The following is a 27,242-nucleotide window of genomic DNA, read 5'->3' on the forward strand; positions in this document are numbered from 1 at the left end:
GACCGCACTTGGAATACTGCGTCCAGTTCTGGGCGCCCTATTATAGGAAAGATGTGGATGCTTTGGAGAGGGTTCAGAGGAGGTTTACCAGGATGCTGCCTGGACTGGAGGGCTTATCTTATGAAGAGAGGTTGACTGAGCTCGGTCTCTTTTCATTGGAGAAAAGGAGGAGGAGAGGGGACCTAATTGAGGTATACAAGATAATGAGAGGCATAGATAGAGTCGATAGCCAGAGACTATTTCCCAGGGCAGAAATGGCTAGCACGAGGGGTCATAGTTTTAAGCTGGTTGGTGGAAAGTATAGAGGGGATGTCAGAGGCAGGTTCTTTACGCAGAGAGTTGTGAGAGCATGGAATGCGTTGCCAGCAGCAGTTGTGGAAGCAAGGTCATTGGGGTCATTTAAGAGACTGCTGGACATGCATATGGTCACAGAAATTTGAGGGTGCATCCATGAGGATCAATGGTCGGCACAACATTGTGGGCTGAAGGGCCTGTTCTGTGCTGTACTGTTCTATGTTCTATGTTCTAGTACTGTTGGGACGGCTGTAATTGTAAGGCATGGGTACAGTTTGGATAATAACTGTAGGTGCTGTAAAATAGAAGCAAAAATAAAGATTGTTGGTAAAGCTCAGCAGGTCTGGCAGCATCTATTGAGAGAAATCAGAATTAACGTTTTAGGTCAAGTGCTCGGAGCAAGAGTCACTAAACTCAAAACGTTCTGCCTTTGTTTGCAGATGCTGCCAGGCATGCTGAGCTTTTCCAGCGATCTCTATTTTTGGTGCAATTTGGATGTTTTAATGAGAATGTTTATATGGGACAAATTGAGCTGTTAAATGAGTTTCACGCAATACGTATCCTGCAACATTAATGGTCATTGATATGTGTTTTTTATTCTAATGTATATTCCCTAAATAGATCTGATGACAACACTGGGTCCAGATGAATGCAGCTCCCCTGCGGGTTCTGCACAGCTGCTGTGCCCATTTTATTCTGAATGTAAAGGATCTTGTGACAGTCTGATAGGTCAACATGTGCCCCTTTACTATTTAACTGGAGGGCAGAGTCCTCGCTGATACAGCAGTCACAACTGCTGAAGCTGGCAGAATCACTGACTGGAACCATGTGAGATGAAGGTCTTCACTTACAGTACTGTCTGCTATAGAGTATTTAGATAATTTCTTTCTAAATTCCTTCGTTAGGTATTGGCATTGGTTATTTTTCCATAATTTACCCCAAGATATTGCGAGTAACCTAATTAATGCAATAGCCCAATAGGGTTAACATTTGCGATCCCGACTATATCTTTCTGATAGAATACCCCTTGTTGTGGTACTCTTATAAACCCAACAATTCTCATTGAAACATTCTGACGCACTCTACACTATAACATTCTCTTAAGTATTCTACCGTCTGTGGGAGGAAGAGAGGAAATTGGAATTCGATCCAGGAAATGGGAGGCAAAGAATTGGGGATGGCAAAGGAGGTAACGGAACACCCAATAGATAGGAGGATACAGAGAAATACTGAGGGGCCTTGGAGAGCATCTATCTCTGAAGTTAGCAGGACAAGTAGATAAGGTTTGGAAGGAAAGGCAGGATACCTTTCTTGGATAGGGAAGGCGAGGGATTTCAGGAATGTTAGCAGGAAGAATATAAAATACTTGACCACAATTAGAGGAAATTGTTCATTTCTGATTGCATTACAGGAAGGATATGATTGTACTGAAGAGGGCTCAACGGAGTTTTATGAGAATATCTCCAGGAATGGAGACTTTTCGTTTTGGGGAAAGGTTGTTTCATCAGATTTGTTTTCTTCAGAACAGAGGAAGCTGAAGGGAGGTTTAATAGACTTTTGTAAGGTGGAGAGGGGCTTCCTTAGAGTAAATATCTTTTATTTGTTACTGGGATGTGAGCATCACTGGGTAGGACAACATTAATTGCTTATCACTATTTGCTCAGAGGGCAGTTCAGTCAACCGCATTGCTGTGGGTCTGGAGTCACATGTGGGCCTGACCAAGAAAGGATAGAAGATTCCTTCTCTTAAAGGACTTTAATGAACCAGATGGATTTTTGCAACAATCAATAGTGATTCCATAGTCATTTTTAAACTAGTTTTTTATTGAGTTGCATTTTCACCTTCTGTCATGGTGGGATTAGAACCATGACATGAGCAGGACATGAGCATGGTGTTCTGAATCACAAGTCTGGTGACAATACCGATATGCTATCAGGAAAGGCCTGGATGAGAGTATTAGCAGCATATGAGCTGAGATTGCAATCCGAAAGGTTAAAATAAGGGGCCTTCATAATAGTATACATATGAAGTGTGAGGCTCATGTCCAGATGAAATATGATGCTGAGAATAGTCTGGGCTGGTCATGAACTGGTGGGAGAGGAGTGGAGTTGTTTGTTAAGGAGTTAGGTTTGGAGAGTGAACAGGAAAACAACAGTTGTAGTATTTAAAGTGAAGGCACTGTTTGCTCATTTTGTAAGATGTGGGAAAGGTGGTTAAATTATTTAGTGACAGTGAAGGAATCAGGAGAGTAATGGTGAGGTCAAATGAATATCATCAGTGTACGTGTGAAAACCGAAGAGCAGGAATAGCAAAGATAATAAGACAATAAGACATAGGAGAAGTTGTTGGCCATTCAGCCTGGTCTGATAATCTATGTTCTGATAATCTGATAACTCCATGTTCTGCCTTTTCCCTATAACCCTTGATTCCTTCGCTGACTAAAGCTCTATCTCAGCGTTGAATACACTTCAGATCCCAGCCTGTGTACAGTCCCCTGCGGTATAGATTCACTATCCTCTGAAAGCAGCTTCTCTTCCACACCCCTGTCTTGAAAGGGCTTTTCTGAGAATGTGCTTTCTGGCCCTAGACCCTCCTCAAAAGGAAACCACCTTTCAACATTGACTCTGAACGATTTGACGGGACCATACAGCATGAAAACTGACCCTTCAGTCCAACGTGTCCATGCTGGCCAAGTTCCCCAAACTAAACTAGTCCCACTTGCCTGCTCATGACCCATATCCCCCTTACACCCTTCCTAATCATGTACCTACCCAAATGCCTTTTAAATGTTATAACTACACCTGCAACTACCACTTCCTCTGGCACTTAACTCTACATACAAACTCCTGGCTCTGAAAAAGTTTAAATCTTTCTCTCTCAAAAATGCTCCCTAGTTTTGAACTCCTCCGCCCAAGGGAAACTTCTCTTGCTATTTACCTTATCTATGCCCCTCACAATTTTATAAACTTTTGTAAGGCCACACCCAAGCTCCTGCACTACAGTGGAAATAGGCCCAGCCTATCCAACATCTCCTTATATTTCAAACCCTCCAACCTGGCAACATCCTGGTAAATCTTTTCTGAACATTCTCCAATTTAATAACATCCTTTAACTCGCAGGGCCACCAGAACAGCACACTCCAGAAGAGGCGTCACCAATATCTTGTACGAGCTCAACAGTACATCCCAACTCCTGTTGTCAACAGTCTGAGCAATGAATCTTGCAGGTTTCAACAAAGTTGCCTTTCATTCTTCTAAACTCCAACAAGTACAGGCCCAATCTACTCAGCATCCCTTATCAAGACAGTTCCCCCTCCCACTACTCCCCATACCTGGGATCAACCGAATGAACATTCCCTGGACTGTCTCCAATGCCCATTTCTTTTCCCTAGCTAAGAGGCCCAAAACTGTTCACCATATTCTAGCCTTGGTCTGACCAATGCCTTGTATAGTTTTCACAAAGCCTTTTGAAATAAAGGCTAATATTCCATTTGCCTTTCTCATAACCTGCTGAACCTGTACGTTAGCTTTTTGTGATTGCAACAGGAAGACTCTCAAATTCTTCAGTTCTGTTGCTTTCTGCTGTACTTCTTCTAAATAAAACTCAGCTCCACCGTTCTTCATGCCAAAGTGCACAACCTCAATTTTTTTACATTCTATTCCACCTGCCAGATTTTTGCCCACTCAATTAACTTGTCTTTATTTATCCCTTGCAGGCTGTTTGTGTTCACCTTATCTCTCGCCTTTCCACCGATTGTTGTGCTGCCCACAAATATGACCTTAATACATTCATTCTCCAAGTCATCACTTGATGTTGTAAATAACTGTAAAGCCAGCACAGGGCCAAGTACTGATTCTAGGGGGAGACCAGAGGTGACAGTGTGTGAGCAGAAAGCAAAATCATTGCAAATGATTCTCTAGCTGTAGAGCGATGAGATTTAAAGCAGTCCCAGCTGGGTGGCTAACAGCGGAAATGGTTGGAGGAACACTGTGTTGTCACCATGTCAAAGGCTGCAGATAGGTCAAGGCAATCAATGTGAGGGAAAGTTTATCTTTCTTACAGTTTGTCTCTATCATTTGTGACTTTGGTAAGAGTTGGCATGCTGCTCGGTTGGTAACAAATGAAATTGGAGCAGTAATAGGAAACTTGGTCTCTCTAGCCTGCCCTGCCACCCTGTAACACCATGCTGATCTGCTCCAGGCCTCAATTTCGCTTTTGGGAAAGTTCCACAAAAGACTCAGTTCCTCAAAATTTCAAACACCTTTCTTTCTCCCCTTTAAATACATTGTGATCTAGCATCTGCATTGATTTGAAGTTTGGAGGATTTAAATGTGGAGCAAGACTGGTGCTGCACATTCCACACTGTGACACTGATATATCCCAGAGCCCCACATTGCACTCTGAAATAATCTGTACCTCTTACTGAAAAACTGCTGTACCCATGTTCGTCACTGTGAAACTCTAGAGTCAATCCAAGCAAAGCTACAACACAGGACTACTTGTGCGCCAAACAGCGTAAGTAGCAAGTGATAAACATAGCTAAGTGATTTCACAACCAACGGATCAGATGTAAGCTCTACAGACCCGCCGCATCCAGTCATGAATGATGGTGGACAATTAAACAACTCGATGGAGGAGGAGAAGGATCCACAACTTGCTCATTCTCAAATGGACGAGCCCAGCACGTTCAGTGCAAAACACAAGGCCGAAGCATATGCAACATTCATCAGCCAGAAATGCTGAGTTGATGGTCCATTTCAGATCCCAGTCTTCAGTCAATTCAAATCATTCCATTTGTTAGCGAGGAAATGCAAAGGTTACGGGCCCTGACAACATTCAGCAACAAGACTGAAGACTTGTGCTCCAGAACTTGATGGACCCCTAGCCAAGCTTTTCCAGTAAAGCTAAAACTTTGGCATCTACCTGACAGTATGGAAAGCTGTCCAGGTATGTCCTGTACACAAAAAGCAGGACAAATCCAACCCAGCCAGTTACCGCCCCATCAGTGTCCTCTCGACCATCAGTAAAGTGATGGAAGGTGTCAGTAACAGTGATATCAAGCAGCTCCTGCTCAGCAATAACCTGCTCAGTGACGGCCAGTTTGGGTTCCACCAGGGCCACTCAGCTCCTGGCCTCATTACAGCCTTGGTTCAAACAGGGTCAAAAGAGCTGAATTCCAGAGGTGAGGTGAGAGTGCCAGCCCTTGACATCACGGCTGCATTCGACCGAGTGTGGCATCAAGGAGCCCTGACAAAGTCAGAGGAATCAGAGGATAAACTGCTGCATGGAGTCATACCTGGCACAGTGAAGATGATTGTGGTTGTTGAAGATCAGTTATCTTAGCCAGAGGACATTTCTGGAGGAGTTCCTGAAGGTAGATATTTTCTAATCAACTTGTTTGCAGATGTTGTTATACGTCTCTGGAGTAGGTGGGGCTTGAACACCAGGCCTCCTGACTCAGAGACACTACTACTGCATCCCAAGAGCCCCAATTCTTAAGGTAGTGTCCAAGGCCAGCAATCTTCGGCTGCTTCATGAATGAGCTTATCTGTTCAGTGTTGATTGCATATTGATGATACAATATTCAGCACCAGCAATTGCACCTCAACAACTAAGCCCAGTGTAGATTCAACAAGACCTGGACAATTTCCAGGACTGGGCTGAGAAATAACAAGTAACATTTATGCCACACAAGGGCTAGGCAATAATGATCTCCAACAAGAGACCATCTAACTATTGCCTTTGACATTCAGTGTTGTTCCTATCATTGAATCCCCCATTATCAACATCCTGCAGGTTTCCATTGAACCTGAATTGAACGAGCCATATAAGCACTGGCTACGATAGCAGGTCAGAGGCTAGGAATCCTTCAGTGCGTAGCTCACCTTCTGACTTCCCGAAGCCTGCCCACCATCTACAAGGCACAAGTCAGGAGTGTCGTGGAATACTCCCCATCTCTGTTATCCTTTCAGGCAGTGAGTTCCAGACTCACTCTCAGATGGGTGCAGCTCCAACAACACTCAAGCTTCATGCCGTACAGGACAAAGCTGTGTACTTTATTTACACTACATCCACAGAAATTTGCTCCCTCTCTGACTGATTCACAGTAGTATAATATGTACCATCTATATAAGAAGTGCTGCAGAAATTCACCAAGGCTTGACGGTACTTTCAGAACCTGCAGCCACGACCATCCAGAAGCATGGGAACACCACTTTACCATCTTGACTTGGAGATACATTGTTGTTCATCCAGAGTTGTTGGGTCAAAATTCTGGAACTCCCTCCCTAACAGCATTGTGGATGTCCATACGTAAAATGGATTGCAATAGTTCAAGAAGGTAACTCACCACCACCTTCTCAAGGGCATCTAGAAATGGGCAATAAATGCTGGCCCAGGCGGTAATTTCTACATTCCATGAATGAATTGAGCGGAGACCTGATAGATGGGTATGGCTTGGGTGCTTAGGAGGGGTTAATAACTAGGAGGCATCAATTTAAGATAAAGGGTATAAAGATAAGGGGGGAGTTGAGAATTTTTTTCATCTGGAGGGTAGAGTGAGTCTGGAACTCACTGCCTGAAAGGATAACAGAGAGAAATTTCCAAGAGTCTATCAGTGAAAGTGCGGAAGAGGAAGAAGATGGGTCTTTGTTTTAAGGAAACAAGGGGTATGTTCTCCATTGATCAGAGCAGGTTAAAAGTTTGGCAGGGGGGTGGAATATCAGATTAACATTTTATTTGAGCGATAAATTGCCACTGGCAGGATGGTCAATAACCGCAGCAAACAGATTTCAGTTCACTGATTTCAAAAAAAAGCAGAGGGGAAACCAGGAGTGTGGGATGAAATGTTTTATGTAAACTAGGAGCAGGTCTGCTCAAGCCTGCTCTGTCACTTATTAAGATCAAAGCTGATCTGACTGTAATCTCCAATCCTTAGTCCCACCAGCCCCTGGCAATGTTCATGTCCTTATTTGACAAATGTCTGTTCTCAGTAATATACAACTTATGTTCCATCAACCAACAATTAAAACAGTCCAGTCAGGCAGACATTAACCAAGTTACTATTTTTAATATAATTGTTACCTCATTCTAGTCCATTCACTAATGCACAATGCAGACCATTTAATTCTACACACAATTAATAACCACCATGTTCTCCGTGGCCCCAGAAACTAAGCCTCTAAGTAATCGACCTTAAAGCATCATTCATCCTGTTAATTAGCTCAATTTTAATATTCCATCATGTGGTGTTACACTCAACTACAATTGTAAGCAAAAAAAACAGACTTCAAATCTACATGAAGTAAGCATTGTGATGAGACATATTTTCTAGAATATTAGACAGCACAAAGTTTAACAAAAATGACTTGAATATGATCAGACATTGTGATTTGACCAGAAAGAAAAATGAAAATATAAGATGACTATGTTTGGCCCTGACATAGCACTAACCAGGAGGAACATTCTGTCTTCCCTCCACAGCTTGGAAGTGTCTCCTATTTTAGAAACCAATTCAAATGCTCCCTCGTTCTTTCCTTGCTTACCATTGCATCCTCCTCTTCCAGTTCCTCCTCTGCCTGCTTTTCATCATTCTTTTCATAGTTTCACCAATCCTGGCTCACCAGATTGTGCAACTAACACTAACCTTTTCACAACTGCTGAGGAAGTCCCTGCGTTATCCTCAAAGCCAACTACCAACCCTTTCTTCAATGCACTACAGAGTAACCCTTTCTTTGAGGATCTCTTAGCTGATGAGATATTAAAGTCTCCTCCGTTCACACCCTCTTTCTCTAGTATTACCTTTGGGTTTCAAGGTGTACCTGATGTGTCGGTTCCCTCCTCGCGTACAGCAGATTCCAGTGAAAGCGATTTGTTCGCCTTGGCAAAATCTGTAGTCAAAGAAGACATTGCCAACACAGCTCCTGCCCCAGCTTCTACAATGGCCAGAGAAAAGGCAAGCTCCTTCCAAAGTTCAGAGACATCGGATCCATCTGATCCACTGGTCAGCTCAGATTCAGCCATGTGGTCAGCTGTCTTCCCTGTGGCGCCACCTGATGCTGAGGTTAAAGGTCAAGTGATGCATGCACCATTAGCCCCCACAGGCATCGTGTCACTGGGAAATTTGAAAGCCTCTGCCCCTGTTGAACCTAGAAAAATGAAAATGGTGTCTCGGGGAGAAGCTGAATGTTCCTCGATGTTCGTGCAAACAGTTGATCGCAAGACTGTGGAAATGGGTCCTTCAGTTCCATCTCCAAATACCACATCAGTGCATGTCGATAACTCAAGTGGCAGCATTTCGATGAACACCTTCCGATTGCAAGCCAACTCAATATGCAGGAGCGATGCACCTTCCAATAAAATGTTGAAAGGAGCCACTACAGAGAGTGCAAAACCCCTAGATTTAGAAACTTTCTCACTACAAGACACTACCCTTTTGCCATCCATTGAGCTGCCATCCAAGGTGGAAGGCAGTGGTTCACCTCCAATGAGTCAAAATGCTGATCTCCACAAAGAAGGACACGCCTTTGTACCTGTGCTGAAAACTGAGCTTGAACCAAAGACTGAATGTGGGTCTCGTGTCTTACACCAAGAAAAGATTACAAATAATCATGATGTAGAGAAACAGTCAGCTCTGAAGGACAGTGACAGAAGCCCAAGGGATACTGCCAAACACCTGGAAGGCTGGCAGCATGTTGGAAATTCTCTGCTATTTGTATCTGCACCAGAAACCACTACAGATGATGGTGAAGGGACAATACATGCCAAAAACAGGAATACCAACATTGTGCCTTTATTTAGAGATGGTGACAATAATATCCGAGACAATGTTTGTCTACCCAACTCCCAAGGTTTCTTCAGCAGAGATGACAAACATTACTCTAAGGATGATCAATATGCGGTCACAGTGGAGTGCAAATTCCAGGATGTTGGCATTCCCTGTGAGGGGGCAGAGAAGATCCCAGACTCTACTGAAGCTGAAAAAGAGAGGTCTGAATTCCTTGTCGAATCAGACACCCTGTTCGTACAAATTGGGCCTCCACCTCCCAAACCGCCCAGGTCGCTTTTGTGCACCAGTCTGGGTTTGGAGGAGAAGGTCCACTTGGTGAAGGAACAGCAAAGAGAAAAGGAGCTACCATTTGACCTCCCATTTGACCATTTGACTGCAGTGCAATCAGTAAACCTAACAGAGCCGCAGTCGGATCAGAAGTTTGAACAAAAGGCCTCTCTTGTGGTCTCGTGCCCAGCTGCTGATGAGGCAAATCCTGATTGGACTGATTCCATTGCCGCAGAGTCTGCAATGAAGGAGCTTGTGGATAATATTAGACCATCAAATGATGCGGTAACTAAGAGAGAAGCCTCTTGTGGGACTGTTGAGTTGAGTGTAAATGAGAGGACAGGGGTTGAGCGCTATAAGACCTGTCTTTCTACGCTCTCAGTGGAGGGAATAAACACATTGATTGATGATGGAAATTCAAACAAATTGGATGATTTCCATCAAACTCTTTCTTTGGGGCTAATTGAAGGCCACCAGGCTAAGCAACCTGTTAAATTACAGCCAACTTTATTCAAAACAACTGCTGCTGTGAACTCACTGGAGACCATCTCACCGGCAGTGGAGAAACCACTAACAGTCCGGAAGAGTTGTAATGAATTTCTGAAAGAGGAGACCAGCTCGCTCTGGCCTGATCACACTGACCAGACAGAGCTGGACTTCATATCAGCTGTTGAAGAGCTGCCGCACCAGTCTAGTCCTATCTTGACCGAGTCACTGGGGAGTAGTATAGGACTCAAGCCTGAGATGGGTGGAACAGCTGGAGAGAGCGCAGGGCCTTCAACGCTGACAGATTCTGAGGAGACACTAACTGGGAATATGGAGGTGGAAACTCAGAATGACCGAACCGGCGATGCTGTGTGTCAAATCATTGGGGTCAGGCCTTCTCCACGCCGTGAACCTGTGACCGTTGAGGCAGAAAAGGAACAGCGAGCCCGAGGGGAAGAAGCCAACTTGGCTGACCATTCTCCTCCTGATCTTTGCCCACCCTTGTCTGTACAGTCCAACCAGGGTCAGATTTCAGAGGAAACCAGTGGTGTAGCGTGTAAAAGCGAGCCTTCTGCCCAGAATGTTGACCTCCAGCCTATCAGCAATGGTGGGCCAGTGATTGAAGGTGACTCCTTAACTGGGCCCCACATCTACTCTGCGGCCTGTGACTCTTCCTCTGAGGAAGGACTGAGCTTTAAAGAACTCCACCTAAAGGCTGCACCGCATGCCCTTCAAGTCCCTAATTTCACTGAGGCACCACTGGCCCATCTTCCACCAAGTAACAAGCCTTTGGCCTTCTCTACTCCTTACCCTGTGGCTGTAACTAATTCTAGAGTAACTGATCTCCCCTCTCCCATCCTCTTCCCTTCGAATGTTGTTCCCCTCTCAGCGACCACCCAGCCAGCGGTCACCACCCATCACTCGCTGCAGTCCAGTGGTTCGAAGGTGTCACCACTTAAGGTTATGCCCCGGGAGACACAGCCAGCTGAGATGCGTTCACCTCAGCAGAGAATCAGGTGAGCATGGCGGAAATACTCATTCACTTTCTGCGAATGTTTGTGTTCACAATGTGTTTTATTTAAACCTTTGAATAATTTCCGTACACTTGAGCATTTCGTGGTCAGGAAATTTCTAGAATTGTCCGACTTCCTTTTCCCAACTTTGTTCCCAAACCCAGATTAACTGGAGAGCTCTAGAAAGCGGGAGAATGGAGTTGAGAAACTTATCAGCCATGATTGAATGGCAGATCAGACTCGATGGGCTGAATGGCCTAATTTCTACTCCTCTGTCTTATGGTCAAACTCTGCATGTACAAATGATCCAAACGTGCTGTGCCATTCTGGAGGCTATGTATGATTCAATGGCGGGCCGCAGGCCTTTGGCACATCACCATTCTTCAAACTTGAACCCTGCTTTTAACATTAACACTCAAGGGCAAATAACACATTACAGTCCTACTGGAGAGGAAATGGCCGAGTGATATTATCACGAGACTATTAATCCAGAACCTCCACTAATATTCTGCTGACAGAATATCTTAATTCCAGATATTCTGGACCCTTAATTCCAGATATTCTACATATAACGATGACTATGAATTCATCGTTAATTGTCAGGAAAACCCATCTGGTTCACTTATGCCCTTTAGGGAAGGAAACTGCAATCCTTGCCTGGCCTACATGTGATTCCAAACGTACTGTAATAATGGTTGATTCTTAAATGCCCTCTGAGAAATTTGGGATGGGCAATAAATGCTGGCCTAACTAGCAGGGCCCACACTCTGTGCATGAATATACAAACCCCACAAATGTGCGCTCTGCAATAGAACATTAGTTAGGAGCCATTTTTTTTCCTCGCTCATTCCTCTTACCCCAGAATCTGAGAGGTCCAAGTACCTGCTGGTTAACTGGACTGAGATAACTCAGTCCTCATGGAGCAGCAAATGAACCTGCGCAGCTCAGTCTGCAGAAACAAGGCTGTTATTGAACAGGGAGGTTCAAAGCTCCAAACCTTTCTCCTCCACACATTATCCAAAGATGATTGTATCCCTAATTAGGTTGTTGCTTCACAGTAAACATTAGCATTGCCTGTGAGAATCCTCAGCGTGGGAGATTGAAAACTATTGGAAGAAAAATGAAAAAAAACATTGTGTGGGAAAGGGCGGGGGTGTGTGTGTGTGAGCATGTGTGCACGCAAGCTATTGTTCCACTGTTTAAAAGGGCACTGTGTGTGTGTGTGTGTGTATATATATATATGTGTAAGCCACTGTGTCAATGTGTAAAAGAGCGTCGTGTGTGTGTGTGCACGCGCGCTTGCAACTATGGCAGTATGTGTGTGTGAACCACTGTGTCAGTGTGCAAAAAGGGGTTTAGCCTGGAGCAGGACTCTGGCCACAGCATGGCGTGGGCTGGTGTTGCCTGGATTTGGACTCTGGGTCACAGCGTGGCGTGGGCTGGTGTAACCTGGATTTGGACTCTGGGTCACAGCGTGGCGTGGGCTGGTGTAGCCTGGATTTGGACTCTGGGTCACAGCGTGGTGTGGGCTGGTGTAGCCTGGAGTCGGACTGTAGCAGTAGAAAAGTAAAAGTTTGACTCTCTTTCACGTAAAATATAAAGAAATCTCAATGAGAATAGCACCTGTGTATGGCAATGGTACACCACCTTCACTGTATTTTATATTGAATACACATGGCAATAAATGATTCAAGTTTAAATACACTCTTGCTAACTAGAGCTTGACTTGATGAAGCTTGGAGTAGGGAGATCCTGTTGTTGGGCTCCTTGTGCCAGACATGTGAATGGTACGGTCCCGCCCAAAAACAGCTGCTTGACAATGACGAGGGACTCTGTGTTGGCCTGAGAAATATCTCAGGGATATTGGAGACTTTGTCACACCAGCAGAATTTTGCAGAGATGTCACTGATGATATTTCTCAAGGGATTTGAGGTGTGCGTTTACTTTATCCATTTCTCTGGTACAAACAGGACAACTGGTAACATTGACAGTAAAATGTAGGGTATGCAGGGTAGTTATATTCTTAGAGCAAGATAATAGGTCGGCACAACATCGTGGGCTGAATGGTCTACACTGTGCCATACTGTTCTATGTTCTATGTTGTATTACTGCCTTAAGACAGAGGAGGAGAAGGTGACCAAGTCTGCTGCACTGTTCAATGAGATCATAGCTGATCTGATAATCTTCAACTCCACTTTTCCTCCTACCCTTGATTCTCGATTGATTAAAAATATATCTCTTCCCTGAATATACCTGATGACCAAAGTTTGACAACGGTCTTGTGCTAAAGAATTCCACAGGTTCACTAATGTCTGAGAGAAGAAATTCTTTGTTGCATTCTTAAATGTGCAACCTCTTATTTTGAGATTAAGGCGAGGTGATGGCCGTGTAATATTAGCACTGAACTGTTAACCCTGAGATCCCGATAATGTTCTGTAGACCCAGGTTCAACTCCTGCCATTGGCAACTGGTGCAATTTGAATTCAGTAAAAATCTGGAATTGCTGAATGTCAGAGAAAGCTCATCTGGTTCATCCTTTAGTTGCTGAGTTTGAGCACGTGCAAATGCACTATTTACATCTTAACACTGCAGCTTGAAGAGCAAGTTTGGAGCAGTCTTGGGTCTGGACTAAAGGTGATGCTCAGGTCTTGCAGAGTTTGGGCATGGACTCATTCAGTGTTTGAGGAGTGGTGCGGAACAATATACAGTCCTTGGCAAACACCCCCTCTGACCTTACGATAGAAGGAGGGTCATGGTGGGATGTCTGAGCCTGGGATGCTGCCCTGGGGAACTGGAGCAGTTGTCGTGCAGTGGTAGCTTCTCTGCCTCTGAACTGTAAGACCTGGGTTCGAGTCCTACCTGCCCCAGAGTTGTTGACAAATATCTCTGGAGAAACCTGCATTGGGGAGCAGCTAAATGGTTAGTTTTATTTGTTTTGTAAACCTACAATAGTGAGTAGAAAGGGTTCTTTCTAGTTCCGTGTTTTCATTGAAATCTGTCTCTTCATTAAACTCGACAAATTTTAAAAAAAGCATAGGTACTATGCTCACCTAGAGTGGTGTTTTTACAGCAGAAAGACTGTGCAATTCTCTGGGTGTATAGATTGTTATGATGCAAAGATGGTCTTGAGTAGAGTGATGTGCTCTTCCTGTTGGATATGGGAAGTTAGGGAGAGTTTCTATGTTACTGATGATGTCTGTAGGAATTGTTTGTAACTGTTATTGCTTGGATTAGTTGGCGCAGCAGTTAGAGGTGATAAGGAATTTTACAGGACCTATCGGAGTGTGCTGCATGGCAGTTTCAGGAAGAGGGAAAACCCACAGATACAATCAGGTAAATGGGTAACCTCCAGGAAAGATAGGGGAGAGAGGCAGGCAGCGCAGGAGTCTCCCGTGGCTATCCCCATCACAAACAAGTATGCTGTTTCAGCAAATGTAGGGGGTGATGGACTGTCAGGGGAACGTCGCACAGGTTTCAGGTACTGACGGTGGCTCTAATGTAACGAGGGGTACATCTGGTTCCAAGCGAGCGATTGTGATGGGGGACCATCTATCAGAGGCACAGGCAGATGCTTCTGCGGCCGACAGCAAAACATCAGAATGGTGTGTTGCCTCCCTGGAGCCGGGATTAGGAATTAGGGATACCTCTGAGAGGGTGCAGAATATTCTCAAAGGTGAGAGAGATTAGCAGGAGGTCATTGTACACATTGGAACTAATGACATAGGAAAAGAAAAGGACAAAATTCTGAGGGAGTTAGGTAGGAATTTAAAAAGTAAGCCCTCACTTACTCCTGGTGCCACATGCTAGTGACGGTAGGACGAGGAGGATAGAGCAGGTGAACGCACAGCTGAGGAGCTGGTGCAGGGGAAAAGGATTCTCATTTTTGGATCATTGGAATCTCTCCTGGGGTAGAAGGACAGATTGCACCTGAATTGGAAGGAGACTAATATACTGTTGAAGAGGTTTTCTAGAGTTGCTCAGGAGGGTTTAAACTAATCAAGTTTGAGGGGTGCAGAGAGATCCAGGGAGCTAGTGAGGAAAGAGATCGGCCTGAGTCTGGTACACCTGGAAAATAGAGTAAGTCAAACAGTCACATCAGGCAGGGCTACGAGGTAGCCAGGAAAGACAGAAAGAGAGAGCTCAGAAGAGCCCGGAGGAGACATGAGAAGTTGTTGGCGGATAGCATCAGGGTAAACCCTAAGGCTTTCTATAGGTATTTAAGGAATAAAAGAATGACGAAAGTAAGATTAGGCCCAATCAAGGATAGTAGTGGTAAGTTGTGTGTGGAGTCAGAGGAGATAGGGGAAGTGCTAAATGAATATTTTTCAACAGTATTCACTCTAGAAAACGACAATGTTGTTGAGGAGAATACTGAGGTACAGGCTACTAGACGAGGTGGGATTGAGGTTCACAAGGAAGAGGTATTAGAAATCCAACAGAGGGTGAAGATAGATAAGTCCCCTGGGCCGGATGGGATTTATCCTCGGATCTTCTGAGAAGCCAGGGAGGAGATTGCCGAGCTTTTGGCATTGACCTTTAACTCGTCATTGTCTACAGGAATAGTGCCAGACGACTGGAGGATAGCAAATGTGGTTCCCCTGTTCAAAAAGGGGAGTAGAGACAACCCTGGTAATTATAGACCAGTGAGCCTTACCTCAGTTGTTGGTAAAGTGTTGGAAAAGGTTGTAAGGGATAGGATTTATAATCATTTCGAATAGAATAAATTGATTAGGGATAGTCAGCACGGTTTTGTGAAGGGAAGGTCGTGCCTCACAAACCTAATTGAGTTCTTTGAGAAGGTGACCAGACAGGTAGATGAGAGTAAACTGGTTGTGGTGTATATGGATTTCAGCAAGGTGTTCGATAAGGTTCCCCATGGTAGGCTATTGTACAAAATGCGGAGGAATGGGATTGTGGGAGATATAGCAGTTTGGATCGGAAATTGGCTTGCTGAAAGAAGACAGAGGGTGGTAGTTAATGGGAAATGTTCATCCTGGAGACCAGTTACTAGTGGTGTAGCGCAAGGGTCGGTGTTGGGTCCACTGCTGTTTGTCATTTTTATAAATGACATGGATGAGGGCGTAGAAGGATGGGTTAGTAAATTTGCAGACGACACTAAGGTCGGTGGAGTTGTGGATAGTGACGAAGGATGCTGTAGGTTGTGGAGAGACACAGATAAGCTGCAGAGCTGGGCTGAGAGGTGGCAAATGGAGTTTAATGCGGACAAGTGTGAGGTGATGCACTTTGGTGGGAGTAACCAGAAGGCAAAGTACAGGGCTAATGGTAAGATTCTTAGTAGTGTAGATGAGCAGAGATATCTCGGTGTCCATGTACACACATCCTTGAAAGTTGCCACCCAGATTGACAGGGCTGTTAAGAAGACATACAGTGTTTTAGCTTTTATTAATAGAGGGATCGAGTTCCGGAACCAAGAGGTTATGGTGAAGCTGTACAAAACTCTGGTGCGGCCGCACTTGGAGTATTGTGTACAGTTCTGGTCACCGCATTATAAGAAGGATGTGGAAGCTTTGGAAAGGGTGCAGAGGAGATTTACTAGGATGTTGCCTGGTATGGAGGGAAGGTCTTATGAGGAAAGGCTGAGGGACTTGAGGCTGTTTTCATTAGAGAGAAGAAGGTTGAGAGGTGACTTAATTGAAACACATAAAATAATCAGAGGGTTAGATAGGGTGGGTAGGGAGAGCCTTTTTCCTAGGATGGTGACGGCGAGCACGAGGGGGCACAGCTTTAAATTGAGGGGTGAAAGATATAGAACAGATGTCAGAGGTAGTTTCTTTACTCAGAGAGTAGTAAGGGAATTGAACGCTTTGCCTGCAACGGTAGTAGATTCGCCAACTTTAGGTACATTTAAGTCGCCATTGGATTAGCATATGGATGTACATGGAATAGTGTAGGTTAGATGGGCTTGAGAATGGTATGACAGGTCGGCACAACATTGAGGGCCGAAGGGCCTGTACTGTGCTGTAATGTTCTGTGAATAAAGTGGAGAATGAAGTAGGGCTGATAAACTGCATTTATTTCGAGGCAAGAGGCCACGGATAAGGCAGATGGTTGGGAATATGGGACTAGAATGTCATAGCAATTCCAGAGACATGGCTCAGGGAAGGGCAGGACTGGCAGCTTAATGTTCCAGGGTACAGGAAGGAGGAGGGAGAGTGGCATTTTTGGTTAGGGATAACATTACAGCCGTACCTATGGAGAATATTCCTGGGAATTCGTGCGGGGAAGTTATTTTGGTGGAACTGAGAATTAAGAAAGGGATGATCACCTCATTGGAATAGTACTGAAGACCACCCCCCCCCCCAAATAAGACAGTGGGAAAGTGAGGGACAAATTTGTAAGGAGATCCCGGTTATCAGTAAGAGTAATAGCATGTTTAACTTCCTGGGACTGCCATGGTGTTAGACGATAGACAACAGACAATAGGTGCAGGAGTAGGCCATTCGGCCCTTCGAGCCAGCACCACCATTCATTACGATCATGGCTGATCATCCACAATCAGTATCCTGTTCCTGACTTGTCCCCATAACCCTTGATTCCACTATCTTTAAGAGCTCTATCCATCTCTTTCTTGAAACTATCCAGAGACTTGGCCTCCACTGCCTTCTGGGGCAGAGCATTCCATATATCCTCCACTCTCTGGGTGAAGAGGTTTTTCCTCAACTCTGTTCTAGATGGCCTACCGCTTATTTTTAAACTGTGTCCTCTGGTCCTGGACTCACCCATCAGCGGAAACACGCTTCCTGCCTCCAGAGTGTCCAATCCCTTAATAATCTTATATGGCGCAATCAGATCCCCTCTCATCCTTCTAAACTCAAGCGTATACGAGCCCAGTCACTCCAATCTTTCAACATATGATAGTCCCGCCATTCCGGGAATTGACCTCATGAACCCTATCGCTGCACTCCCTCAATAGCAAGAATGTCCTTCCTCAAATTTGGAGACCAAAACTGTGCACAGTACTCCAGGTGAGTTCTCACCTGGGCCCTGTACAGCTGCAGAAGGACCTCTTTGCTCCTTTACTCAATTCCTCTTGTTATGAAGGCCAGCATGCCAGTATTAATGGCTAGGATGGAAAGGAATATGTTAACTGTGTACGAGAAAATTTTCTGATTCAGTGTGGGGATGTACCCCTGGAGAAGGTGCAAAACTTGTCCTAGTCTTGGGACATAATGCAGGGCAGATGACTCAGATGTCACGGTTTTGATCATGTGAAGGCCAATTTTGATTGTGTAAAGATAGAATGTTCAAAAGCTGATTGGGGGCAGGTATTTGCAGGTAAAGGGTGGGCTTGAAAATGGGAAGCCTTCAAAACTGAGATAAGGAGAGTCCAGAGACAGTATGTTCCTGCTAGGGTGAAGGGCAGGGCTGGTAGGTGTAGGGAGTGCTGCATGATGAGAGAAATTGAGGTTTTTGTCAGGAGAAAGAAGGAAACATGTGTCAGGTATAGACAACAGGTCTTGAGTGAAGCCCGAGAAAAGTGTAAAGGCAGTGGGAGTATACTTAGGAGGGAAATGAGGTGGGCAAATAGGGTTAAGGAGAATCCAAAGGGATTCTACAAATTAATTAAGGACAAAGGGGTAACTAGGGACAGATTGGGGCCCTTTGGTGGCCTTGCTGATCTTTAATGTGTGGAACTGCAGGAGATAGGAGAGTTACTAAACAATTATTTTGCATCTGTGTTTACTATGGAGAAGTGTATGGAAGATAGAGAATGTGGGGAAATGCATAGCAACGTCTTGATTATCCTGAATGTCCCTATTACAGAGGAGTTGGTGCTGGACGTCTTAAAATGCATAAAGGTGGATAAATCCCTGAGATCTGAGGTGTATGCTAGAACTCTGAGGGAAGCAAGGGAAGTGATTGCTGGGCCCCTTGCTGAGATATTTGTATCATTGATAGCCACAAGTAGGGTGCTGGAAGATGGGAAGTTTGCTAATGTGGTGCCACTATTTATGGAAGGTGGTAAGGAAAAGCCACGGAATTAGAGATCGGTGAACCTGCCATCAGTGGTGGGCAAGTAGTTGGAAGGAATGTTGAGGGACAGGATTTAAATGTATTTGAAAAGGCAAGGACTGATTAGGGATAGTCAACATGGCTTTGTGCATAGGAAATCGTGTCTCGCTAACTCGATTGAATTTCTTGAAGAAATACTGAAGAGAATTGATGAGAGCAGAGCGGTAGACGTGATCTGTATGGACTTCAGTAAGGTCTTTGATAAGGTTCCTCACAGTTGACTGGCTAGCAAGGTTCGAGCGTGTGGAATACAGGGAGAACTAGCCATTTGGATACAGAACTGGCTCAAAGATAGAATTCAGAGGCTGGTGGTGGAAGGTTGCTTTTCAGACTGGAGGCCTTGTGTGCCACAAGGATCGGTGCTGGAACCACTGCTTTTCATCATTATGGTTTGGATGTGAACATAGGAGAGAAGGTTAGTAAGTTTGCATATGATACCAAAATTAGAGGTGTAGTGGACAGCGGAGAAGGTTACCTCAGGGTACAGCAGGATCTTGATCAGATGGTCCAATGAGTCAAGGACTGGCAGATGGAGTATAATGTAGATAAAAGTAAAGTGCTGCTTGTTGGAAAGGCAAATCAGGGCAGGACTTGTACATTTAATGCTAAGTTCCTGAGGAGTGTTGCTGAACAAAGAGACCTTGGAGAGCAAGTTCATAGCTCCTTGAAAATGGAGTCACAGGTTGATAGGATAATGAAGATTGGTACACTTGCCTTTGTTGGTCAGTGCATTGAGTATCGGAGTTGGGAGGTCATGTTGCTGCTGTACAGGACGTTGATGAGGTCACTATTGGAATACTGCATGCAGCTCTGGTTTCATTGCTATAGAAATGATGTTGTTAAACTTGAGAAGGTTCAGAAAAGATTGACAAGGATGTTACCAGGTTTGGAGGGTTTGAGCTACAGGGAGAGACTGAATAGGCTGGGGCTATTTTCCCTGGAGCGTCAGAGGCTGAGGGGTGACCTTACAAGATGTTTAGTATATCATGAGGGGCATGGTTAGCATAAGGAGACATTTTCCCTGGTGTGGGTAGTCTAAACTAGAGGGCATAGGTATATGGTGAGGGGGAAATATTTAAAAGTGACCTGTGGGGCAACTTTTTCATGCAGAGGGTGGTGCGTGTATGGAATGAACTGCCAGAGGAAGTGGTTGAGTCTGGTACAACTGCAACATTTAAAAGGATGAGTATATGAATAGGAAGGGGTTAGAGGGATGTCGGCCAAATGCTGGCACGTGGGACGAGATTTATTTAGAACATCTGGATGGCATCAATGAGTTGAACCAAAAAGTCTGTTTCTGTGCTATATATCTCCTATGATTTCTAGGTTAGTTGGAAAGCATCTAACCTGAACAACTACTACATAGATGCTCTGGAGCTGAATGACTGACCTCCGATGGCCGTGTCTGTCTTCATGTGTGGCTGTAGCTCGGGGAGGGTTTTCTCCTTTGCTCCTTGATACCATACAGTTAGGTGCAGCCTTGATGTTTGGGCTAGTCACTCTCACTTCATCATTGGAATTCAGCTGTTTGTCTATATAACACAGGGATCCACCTGACAGTATAGAAAATTGCCCAGGTATGTCCTGTATAAAAATTGCAAGACAAATCCAACTCAGCCAATTACCACCATATCGATCTATTGTCAAGTGATGGAAGGATTCACCAACATCACTATCAAGCAGCACTTGCTCAGCAATAACCTGCTCAGTGATGCCTAGTTTGGTGTTCACCCGGATCAGGGGTGAGGCAATGTCCAGTGGTATTACTGCCAAACTATTAATGCAGAGAAGCAGGTAATGTTCTCGAGACTTGATTTCAAATCCGGCTATGGCAGATCAGATGGTGGAATTTGAATTCAATAAAAATCTGGAATGAAAGCTGAGTACAGGATTAAGGATAGGATTCTTGGCAGCGTGGAGGAACAGAGGGATCTTGGTGTGCAGATACATAGATCCCTTAAAATGGCCACCCAAGTGGACAGGGTTGTTCAGAAAGCATATGGTGTTTTGGCTTTCATTAACAAGGGGATTGAGTTTAAGAGTCGTGAGATCTTGTTGCAGCTCTATAAAACTTTGGTTAGACCGCACTTGGAATACTGCATCCAGTTCTGGGCGCCCTATTATAGGAAAGATGTGGATGCTTTGGAGAGGGTTCAGAGGAGGTTTACCAGGATGCTGCCTGGACTGGAGGGCTTATCTTATGAAGAGAGGTTGACTGAGCTCGGTCTCTTTTCATTGGAGAAAAGGAGGAGGAGAGGGGACCTAATTGAGGTATACAAGATAATGAGAGGCATAGATAGAGTTGATAGCCAGACACTATTTCCCAGGGCAGAAATGGCTAGCACGAGGGGTCATAGTTTTAAGCTGGTTGGTGGAAAGTATAGAGGGGATGTCAGAGGCGGGTTCTTTACGCAGAGAGTTGTGAGAGCATGGAATGCGTTGCCAGCAGCAGTTGTGGAAGCAAGGTCATTGGGGTCATTTAAGAGACTGCTGGACATGCATATGGTCACAGAAATTTGAGGGTGCATACATGAGGATCAATGGTCGGCACAACATTGTGGGCTGAAGGGCCTGTTCTGTGCTGTACTGTTCTATGTTCTATGTTCTAAAGTATCTAATGACCATGAAATGATTGTCAGTTGTCAGAATTCGTATCTGGTTCACTAATGTCCTTTAGGGAAGGAAACTGCCATCCTTACCTGGTCTGGCCTACATGTTACTCCAGACCCACAGCAATGTGGTTGACTCTTAACTGCCCTCTGGGCAATTACGAATGGGCAATAAATGCTGGCCAGCCAATAACCTCCACACGGGAAGGCAGTGGTCTAGTGGTATTATCGCTAGGCTGTTTACCTGGGTCTCTGGGTTATGTTCTGTGGACCCGGGTTCAAATCCTGCCATGGCAGGTGGTGGAACTTGCATTCAATAAAAATCTGCAATCTGGAATGTAATAATCATGAATCCATTGCTGAATATTGGGGCATACCCATCTGGTTCACTAATGCCTTTTAGGGAAGGAAACAGCCATCCCTACCTGGTGTGGCCTACATGTGACTCCAGACCCACAGCAATGTGGTTGGCACAAAAATCAAGTTGCTGGAAAAGTTCTGGAGGCCTGGTAGCCTCTGTGAGGGGAAAAATAAAGTTAATGTTTTGGGTCCGGTGACCTTTCCTCAGAACTGACTCTTAACTGGCTTCTGGGCAGTTAGGGATTGGCAACAAATGTTGGTCCACCCAAAAATGCCCTCATCCCGTTGATCAATTAAAACAAAATCCCATGAATGAATAAAAACATGTGGAGCCGTTTCCCAGTTGTCTGTAGTGAAATCCCACTCCAGTGAAAACATCATGGATTTGCTTGAAGTATTGCAGTGTGGAAGTTGAAGAAAAGTATTGATCTGTTAATACAGCCTTGTTTGATAAATTTGCCATAGCCCTACCAGATCATGTACATTCTCCCTGCATCTGCACGTGTTTCTTCTGGTCGCTTTGGTTTCCTTCCACAGACCAAAGAGATAACAATTTATGGTGGATTGGCCGTGCTAAATTGACGATAGTGTCCCGGAAATAGCAGGTTCGGTGGATTGGCCAAGGTGCAAATGGGGTTACAGGGATAGAATAAGGGACAGAGCCTGGGTGAGATTCTGCAGACTCGATGGGTTAAATGACTTCTCTCGGCACTATAATGATTCTGTGATTCTAATAGTGGGCTTAATACCTTATCTGAAGCTTGGCAATGCAATACCCTCTCAGTATTACACTCAGATACCAGCCTGGATTATGTACTCTGGTACTAGAAAGGACTTGAACTGACAACATTTGTCTTAAAACGAAACTGAAGCAATTGTTTATTTTAGCTATCAACAATGCTGATCCCACCTTTAAAATTTGAAGTGGATGAGTATCTGCACTGTAGCTTTGCAGTATATTGGAATTCAGTCTTGTGCTTTACGGTAATATTTTACCTCAGTGCAATGAACAGATCTGGTACAGTAAGTACAGTACTGTGTAGAAAAGGACAGTATAATTAGGCTTTGAGGTTTGTGGTTTGACAGCTTGAGTGCTGGGGTGTGACAGGGACAGTTTTGGTTTCAATTTGGTCTTTAATCTCCTGCTTTTGAAGACACAAGAACAGTTCTGCTGACTCCCAAATGTATTACTTCTATCTCTGGAAACAAACTGTAGCCAAAGCATTTGATAGTCACCATCTATTTAACTTCATTGAAGTCATTTATTCAATGTCAGAAGACATCTCTGCTCTAACAAGGACCAGTGACTGGTTCTGCCTCTCGCACCACACTTGTGACCAATCTGAGTGGCATTACTTGTTCAGTTTTTTTTTCAGATTTAGATTTTTATTGTCATGTGTACGCAAGTACAGGAGTACAATGAAAATGACTGATGTTGCCACACAGCACCATCTTGGGTACAAAGGTACCGAGGTACAAAGTGGTTTAAAAACTTTTAAGCATAATCTTCATAAAAGATTGATTGCCACGTGTACTGAAATAGAGTGAAAAGCTTTGTTTACGAGTGGTACAAGCAGATCTCAGCAAACAAACGGTGTACAGATCAAAAAGACTTAGAGGCAAACAGGTTACGTTGAAGGTTACATTATTTGAGGCTTGAGTCCATTCGACTGTCTAATAATGGCTGGAAAGAAGCTGTTCCCCAACCTGCTGGCTCGTGTGTTCAACTTCCATACCTGCTGTCTGATGGAAGAGGTTATAGGTGGTCATTACTAGGGTACAATGGGTCTTGATGATGTTGGCCGCCTTTCTGCAACAGCAAGCCATGTAAATGGAGTCCGTGGATGGAAAGTTGGCTTCTGTGATGGTCTGGGCTGCGCACTCCACCTTCTGTAGTTTCTTACAGTCCTGGGCAGAGCAGTTGCCGTACCAGGCCATTATGCACTCCGACAGTTTGGTTTCAATGGTGCATCTGTAGAAGTTGGTGAGGAGCCTTACAGACATGACAAATTTCCTGAGCCGCCTGAGGAAGAAGAGACGTTGTTGTGTTTTCTTGACTGTCACATCGATGTGGGAAGTCCAGGACAGGTGGTTGGTTATCCTCACTCCGAGGAACTTGATGCAGCTCACTCTCTCAACGTCATCTCCATTGATATAGATGGGGGAGCGTTCACCTCTCCTCTTTCTGAAGTCAATGATCATTTCTTTAGTTTTGCCAGCATTGAGAGACAGATTGTTTTCGTTGCACCCTGTCACCAAGCCCTCTATCTCCCTTCCGTATTTTGACTTGTCATTGTTAGATATCTGTCCCACCGAGGTGGTGTCATCAGAACTTGTAGATGGCATTCATTTGGAATTTGGCCACACAATCTTGGGTGTACAGGGAGTACAGTAAGGGGCTGAGGACACATCCTTGGGGGTCTCCAGTGTGGAGTGTTGTTGTGGAGGAGGCACTGTTACCTATCCTCATTGATGGTGGTCTATGGTTCGGAAAGCTGAGGATCCAGTTGCAGAGGGCAGAGCTGAGACAAAGGTCACAGAGTCTGGAGATCATTCTGGAGGGGATAATGACGTTGAAGGCGAAGCTGTAGTCAATGAGCAGGAGTCTGACGTCAGTGTCTTTGTTAGCCAGATGTTGTAGGGATGAGTTCAGGGCTAGGGAAATGGCATCCACTGTCGACCTGTTTCATTGGTAGGCAAACTAGGGGATCAAGGAAAGGTTGGGAGGCCAGGGTTGATGTGGGCCATGACCAGCCTCTTGAAGCACTTCATGATTATCGAAGTCAGAGCTTTTGGCAGGTAGTCATTAAGGCACACTGCATGTGTTTCCTTGGGTATGGGGATGATGGTGATCTTCTTGAAGCAGGTGGGGACTTTGGTTTGTAGGAGGGAGAAGTTGAAGATGTCACTGAATATCTCCGCCAGTTGGTCTGCACAGGATCAGAGTGCTTGGCTGGGAACACTGTCTGGGCCCATCACTTTCCTTGGGTTGACTCCCAGGAAGGCAGATCTGGCTTCTGAAGGGGTGACAGAGGGAATAGGAGTGTCTAGGACTGTCAAGGCAGGCATCACCATGCTGGTGGTATTAGAAAACCATTGAAATAAGGTAATAGTTAACTTTCAAACCCTTCTTAATATAAACTAGAAAAATAAAGGATTTAAGTTAAAAGCTCAGCAGCCTGCTTAGCTTGTTATCTGGGAGAGACCTCAACTGCCTGTTCTCGATGCTGCTGCCACAGATGCCAGGGGACCTCCCTCACCGCTTGCTCTTCCTGTTTGGGCCACGATGCCGTGGCTACTGTCGATGGGGAGGTGGCTGCTTCAGCAATCTCCTGCTGCCTCCAGAACATGTCCGGGCAGGACCAACTCTCACACCGAGACACTGCCACGCCGGGCTGCTAAGAGATCAGGCCAAGAGGATTGCTGGGTCCATGCTGAAGCTGGGTGTGAAGAAAAGAAACACCGAGAGAGGGGAAGAAAATGGAGAGAGAGAAACCAACAAGAGTAGATGAGCTGTAGCTGAAGGGTCTTACCCCATCACCGTCTTGGCTTCCACTGTGAATGAGGTGCACTTCGTTTTCTGATGTAGCTTGGGACCTGAGGACAAAAAGGTTAAGACTAAGTGCAGTGAAAAATAATTCCCCTGTGTTCCTCAAAGAATACTGCCTGCTCAAAGAGCTGCATTTGGCTGTGAACTTCTTGAAGCCTTCAATAGTGGAAAATTAAATGCAATTAGCACTGTCTTTCACTCACCACGGACACCACAATATAGACCATAAAATGCTAGCAAAGTAGTATTTAGTCTTTCGTTTTTGAAATAGAGAAGGGACAAATCAGGCTGCTCCTCTGATGCTGCTTGGCCTGCTATGTTCATCCAGCTCCACACTTTATGTCCCTTTTCCCTATTCACTGATCTCTGCTGGAACATTTGTCCGGAGCGGAGGATTGTCTGGAATGATCCCTCCACAATCAAATAGAACTGCGATGGTTACTGTACCTTGTGACACACTCCTGTGGATGGAATGAGTTATGCAGTTGGGACTGAATGAGGAAAATGGGCCATTTCATCACCAGAATCTGTTCCTTCATTTGTTTAAATTCTGTCTGATTTTATAACTTAACTCCAGTTAACCACCCTGCATGTATATACCGTAATGTCCTTGACCTGGTAAAAATATCATTAACTTCAGGTATGAAACTTTCCATTGAGTTCCATTAACAACAGATTTCCATTACCCTACTAGTGAAGAAATGCTGTCTGGCATCACTTCTGAACAATCCAGCCAATTTTAGGTTATGTATCGAACACTTGATTTCATCATGAGAACTAATGACTTCTCCTTGGCTAACTAATCAGACATCAATTTACAATACAGAAGGCCTTTGGCTCATTATTGTCTCACTGGCTAAAGAAGAAATATCTAGTCTTTACATAATTTCCGGCTCTTGATCCATAGCCCAGTGGCTTTCAGTACATGAAGTCGAAATCCAAGGGTTGTTTTTAATTGCAGTGAGGCTTTCTGCTGCCCCCATCATTTCAGGCAAGAATTCCAGGCCTTTATCACCCATTGGGTGCACAGATCTCCCATTTGGCCTCACCTGGTATATTGCCTCCAGTTCGCTGGAGGGAGGATTAGAGTGCAGAAAATATTCCAGGGATGAGGAACTTCAGTTTGTGGATAGGTTACAGAAACTGGGACTGTTTCCTTTGGAGAAGAGAAGGTTGAGAGGAGATTTGCTCAAAATCATGAGGCACCTGGACAGAGTATATTGATCAAGGGGATCAAGGAGAATGGGGTTGAGGAACTTATCAGTCATGATTCGGTGGGCCGGATGGCCTAATTTCTGCTGCTATGTCTTGTGGTGGTGAAAACTGGTTTCTGTGAATGAAAGGCCAGAGAGTGGTGGGCCTGTGGAATTCATTGCCATGGAGTGCAGCGGAGGCCGGGACTTTAAATGTCTTCAAAGCAGAGATTGATAAATTCTTGATGTCACAAGGAATCAAGGGCTACAGGGAGAGTGCAGGGAAGTGGAGTTGAAATGTCCGTCAGCCATGATTAAATGGCAGAGTGGACTCGATGGGCCGAATGGCCTTACTTCCACTCTTATGTCTTATGGTCTAAGGATTGAGAACAAAGAGGGAAGAGGTTAAAGGTAATTGGCGAAAAATGATGCCTTGAGGAGAAGCCACCACACTGGGTGGTTGGAATCTGGAATGCACTGTCTGAAAGCTTGGTTGGAGCCAGGTTGAATTAAGGCATTCGAGAGGGTTGATATCTGAAATGGAAGGATGTGCAGAGTTATCGGGAGAAGGTGAGGGAATGGTACTGGGTGAAATTCTCATTGCAAGCCAATGTAAACATAGTGCCAAATGGTTGCCTTGTGTGCTGA

At 44.8% G+C, this 27,242-nt stretch overlaps 2 protein-coding genes across 4 annotated transcripts in view; one reads left to right on the plus strand and one right to left on the minus strand.

The window, feature by feature from the left end:
• Positions 1-27,242, plus strand: part of LOC125457548 (rab11 family-interacting protein 1-like) — a 104,626-nt gene that overhangs the window by 70,073 nt on the left and 7,311 nt on the right. For both annotated transcript variants that reach the window (XM_048541918.2, XM_059650620.1), the window contains exon 4: positions 8,089-10,851. In XM_048541918.2, coding sequence (XP_048397875.2) covers positions 8,089-10,851 — 2,763 coding nt within the window. The remainder of the gene's footprint in view (positions 1-8,088; positions 10,852-27,242) is intronic.
• LOC132210466 (uncharacterized) lies at positions 23,310-25,448 on the minus strand. Of its 2 annotated transcripts, none has more exons than XM_059650628.1 (2): positions 25,385-25,448; positions 23,310-24,868 (listed from the first exon to the last, which is right to left on the minus strand). In XM_059650628.1, the coding sequence occupies exon 2, from the start codon at positions 24,195-24,197 to the stop codon at positions 23,526-23,528; it is 672 nt and encodes a 223-aa protein (XP_059506611.1). In that variant the 5' UTR covers positions 24,198-24,868; positions 25,385-25,448; the 3' UTR covers positions 23,310-23,525. The 2 variants fall into 2 exon arrangements, with proteins under 2 accessions (XP_059506611.1, XP_059506614.1); XM_059650631.1 differs by having other exon boundaries at positions 23,310-25,249.

The sequence above is a fragment of the Stegostoma tigrinum genome, chromosome 1 (genome assembly GCF_030684315.1).
Source record: "Stegostoma tigrinum isolate sSteTig4 chromosome 1, sSteTig4.hap1, whole genome shotgun sequence".
Taxonomy (NCBI): Eukaryota; Metazoa; Chordata; class Chondrichthyes; order Orectolobiformes; family Stegostomatidae; genus Stegostoma; species Stegostoma tigrinum.

What these genes read in the sequence shown, in the direction of transcription:
- LOC132210466 (XM_059650628.1), bottom strand. Translation starts at nt 24,197, where the DNA reads ATGCCATCTACAAGTTCTGATGACACCACCTCGGTGGGACAGATATCT.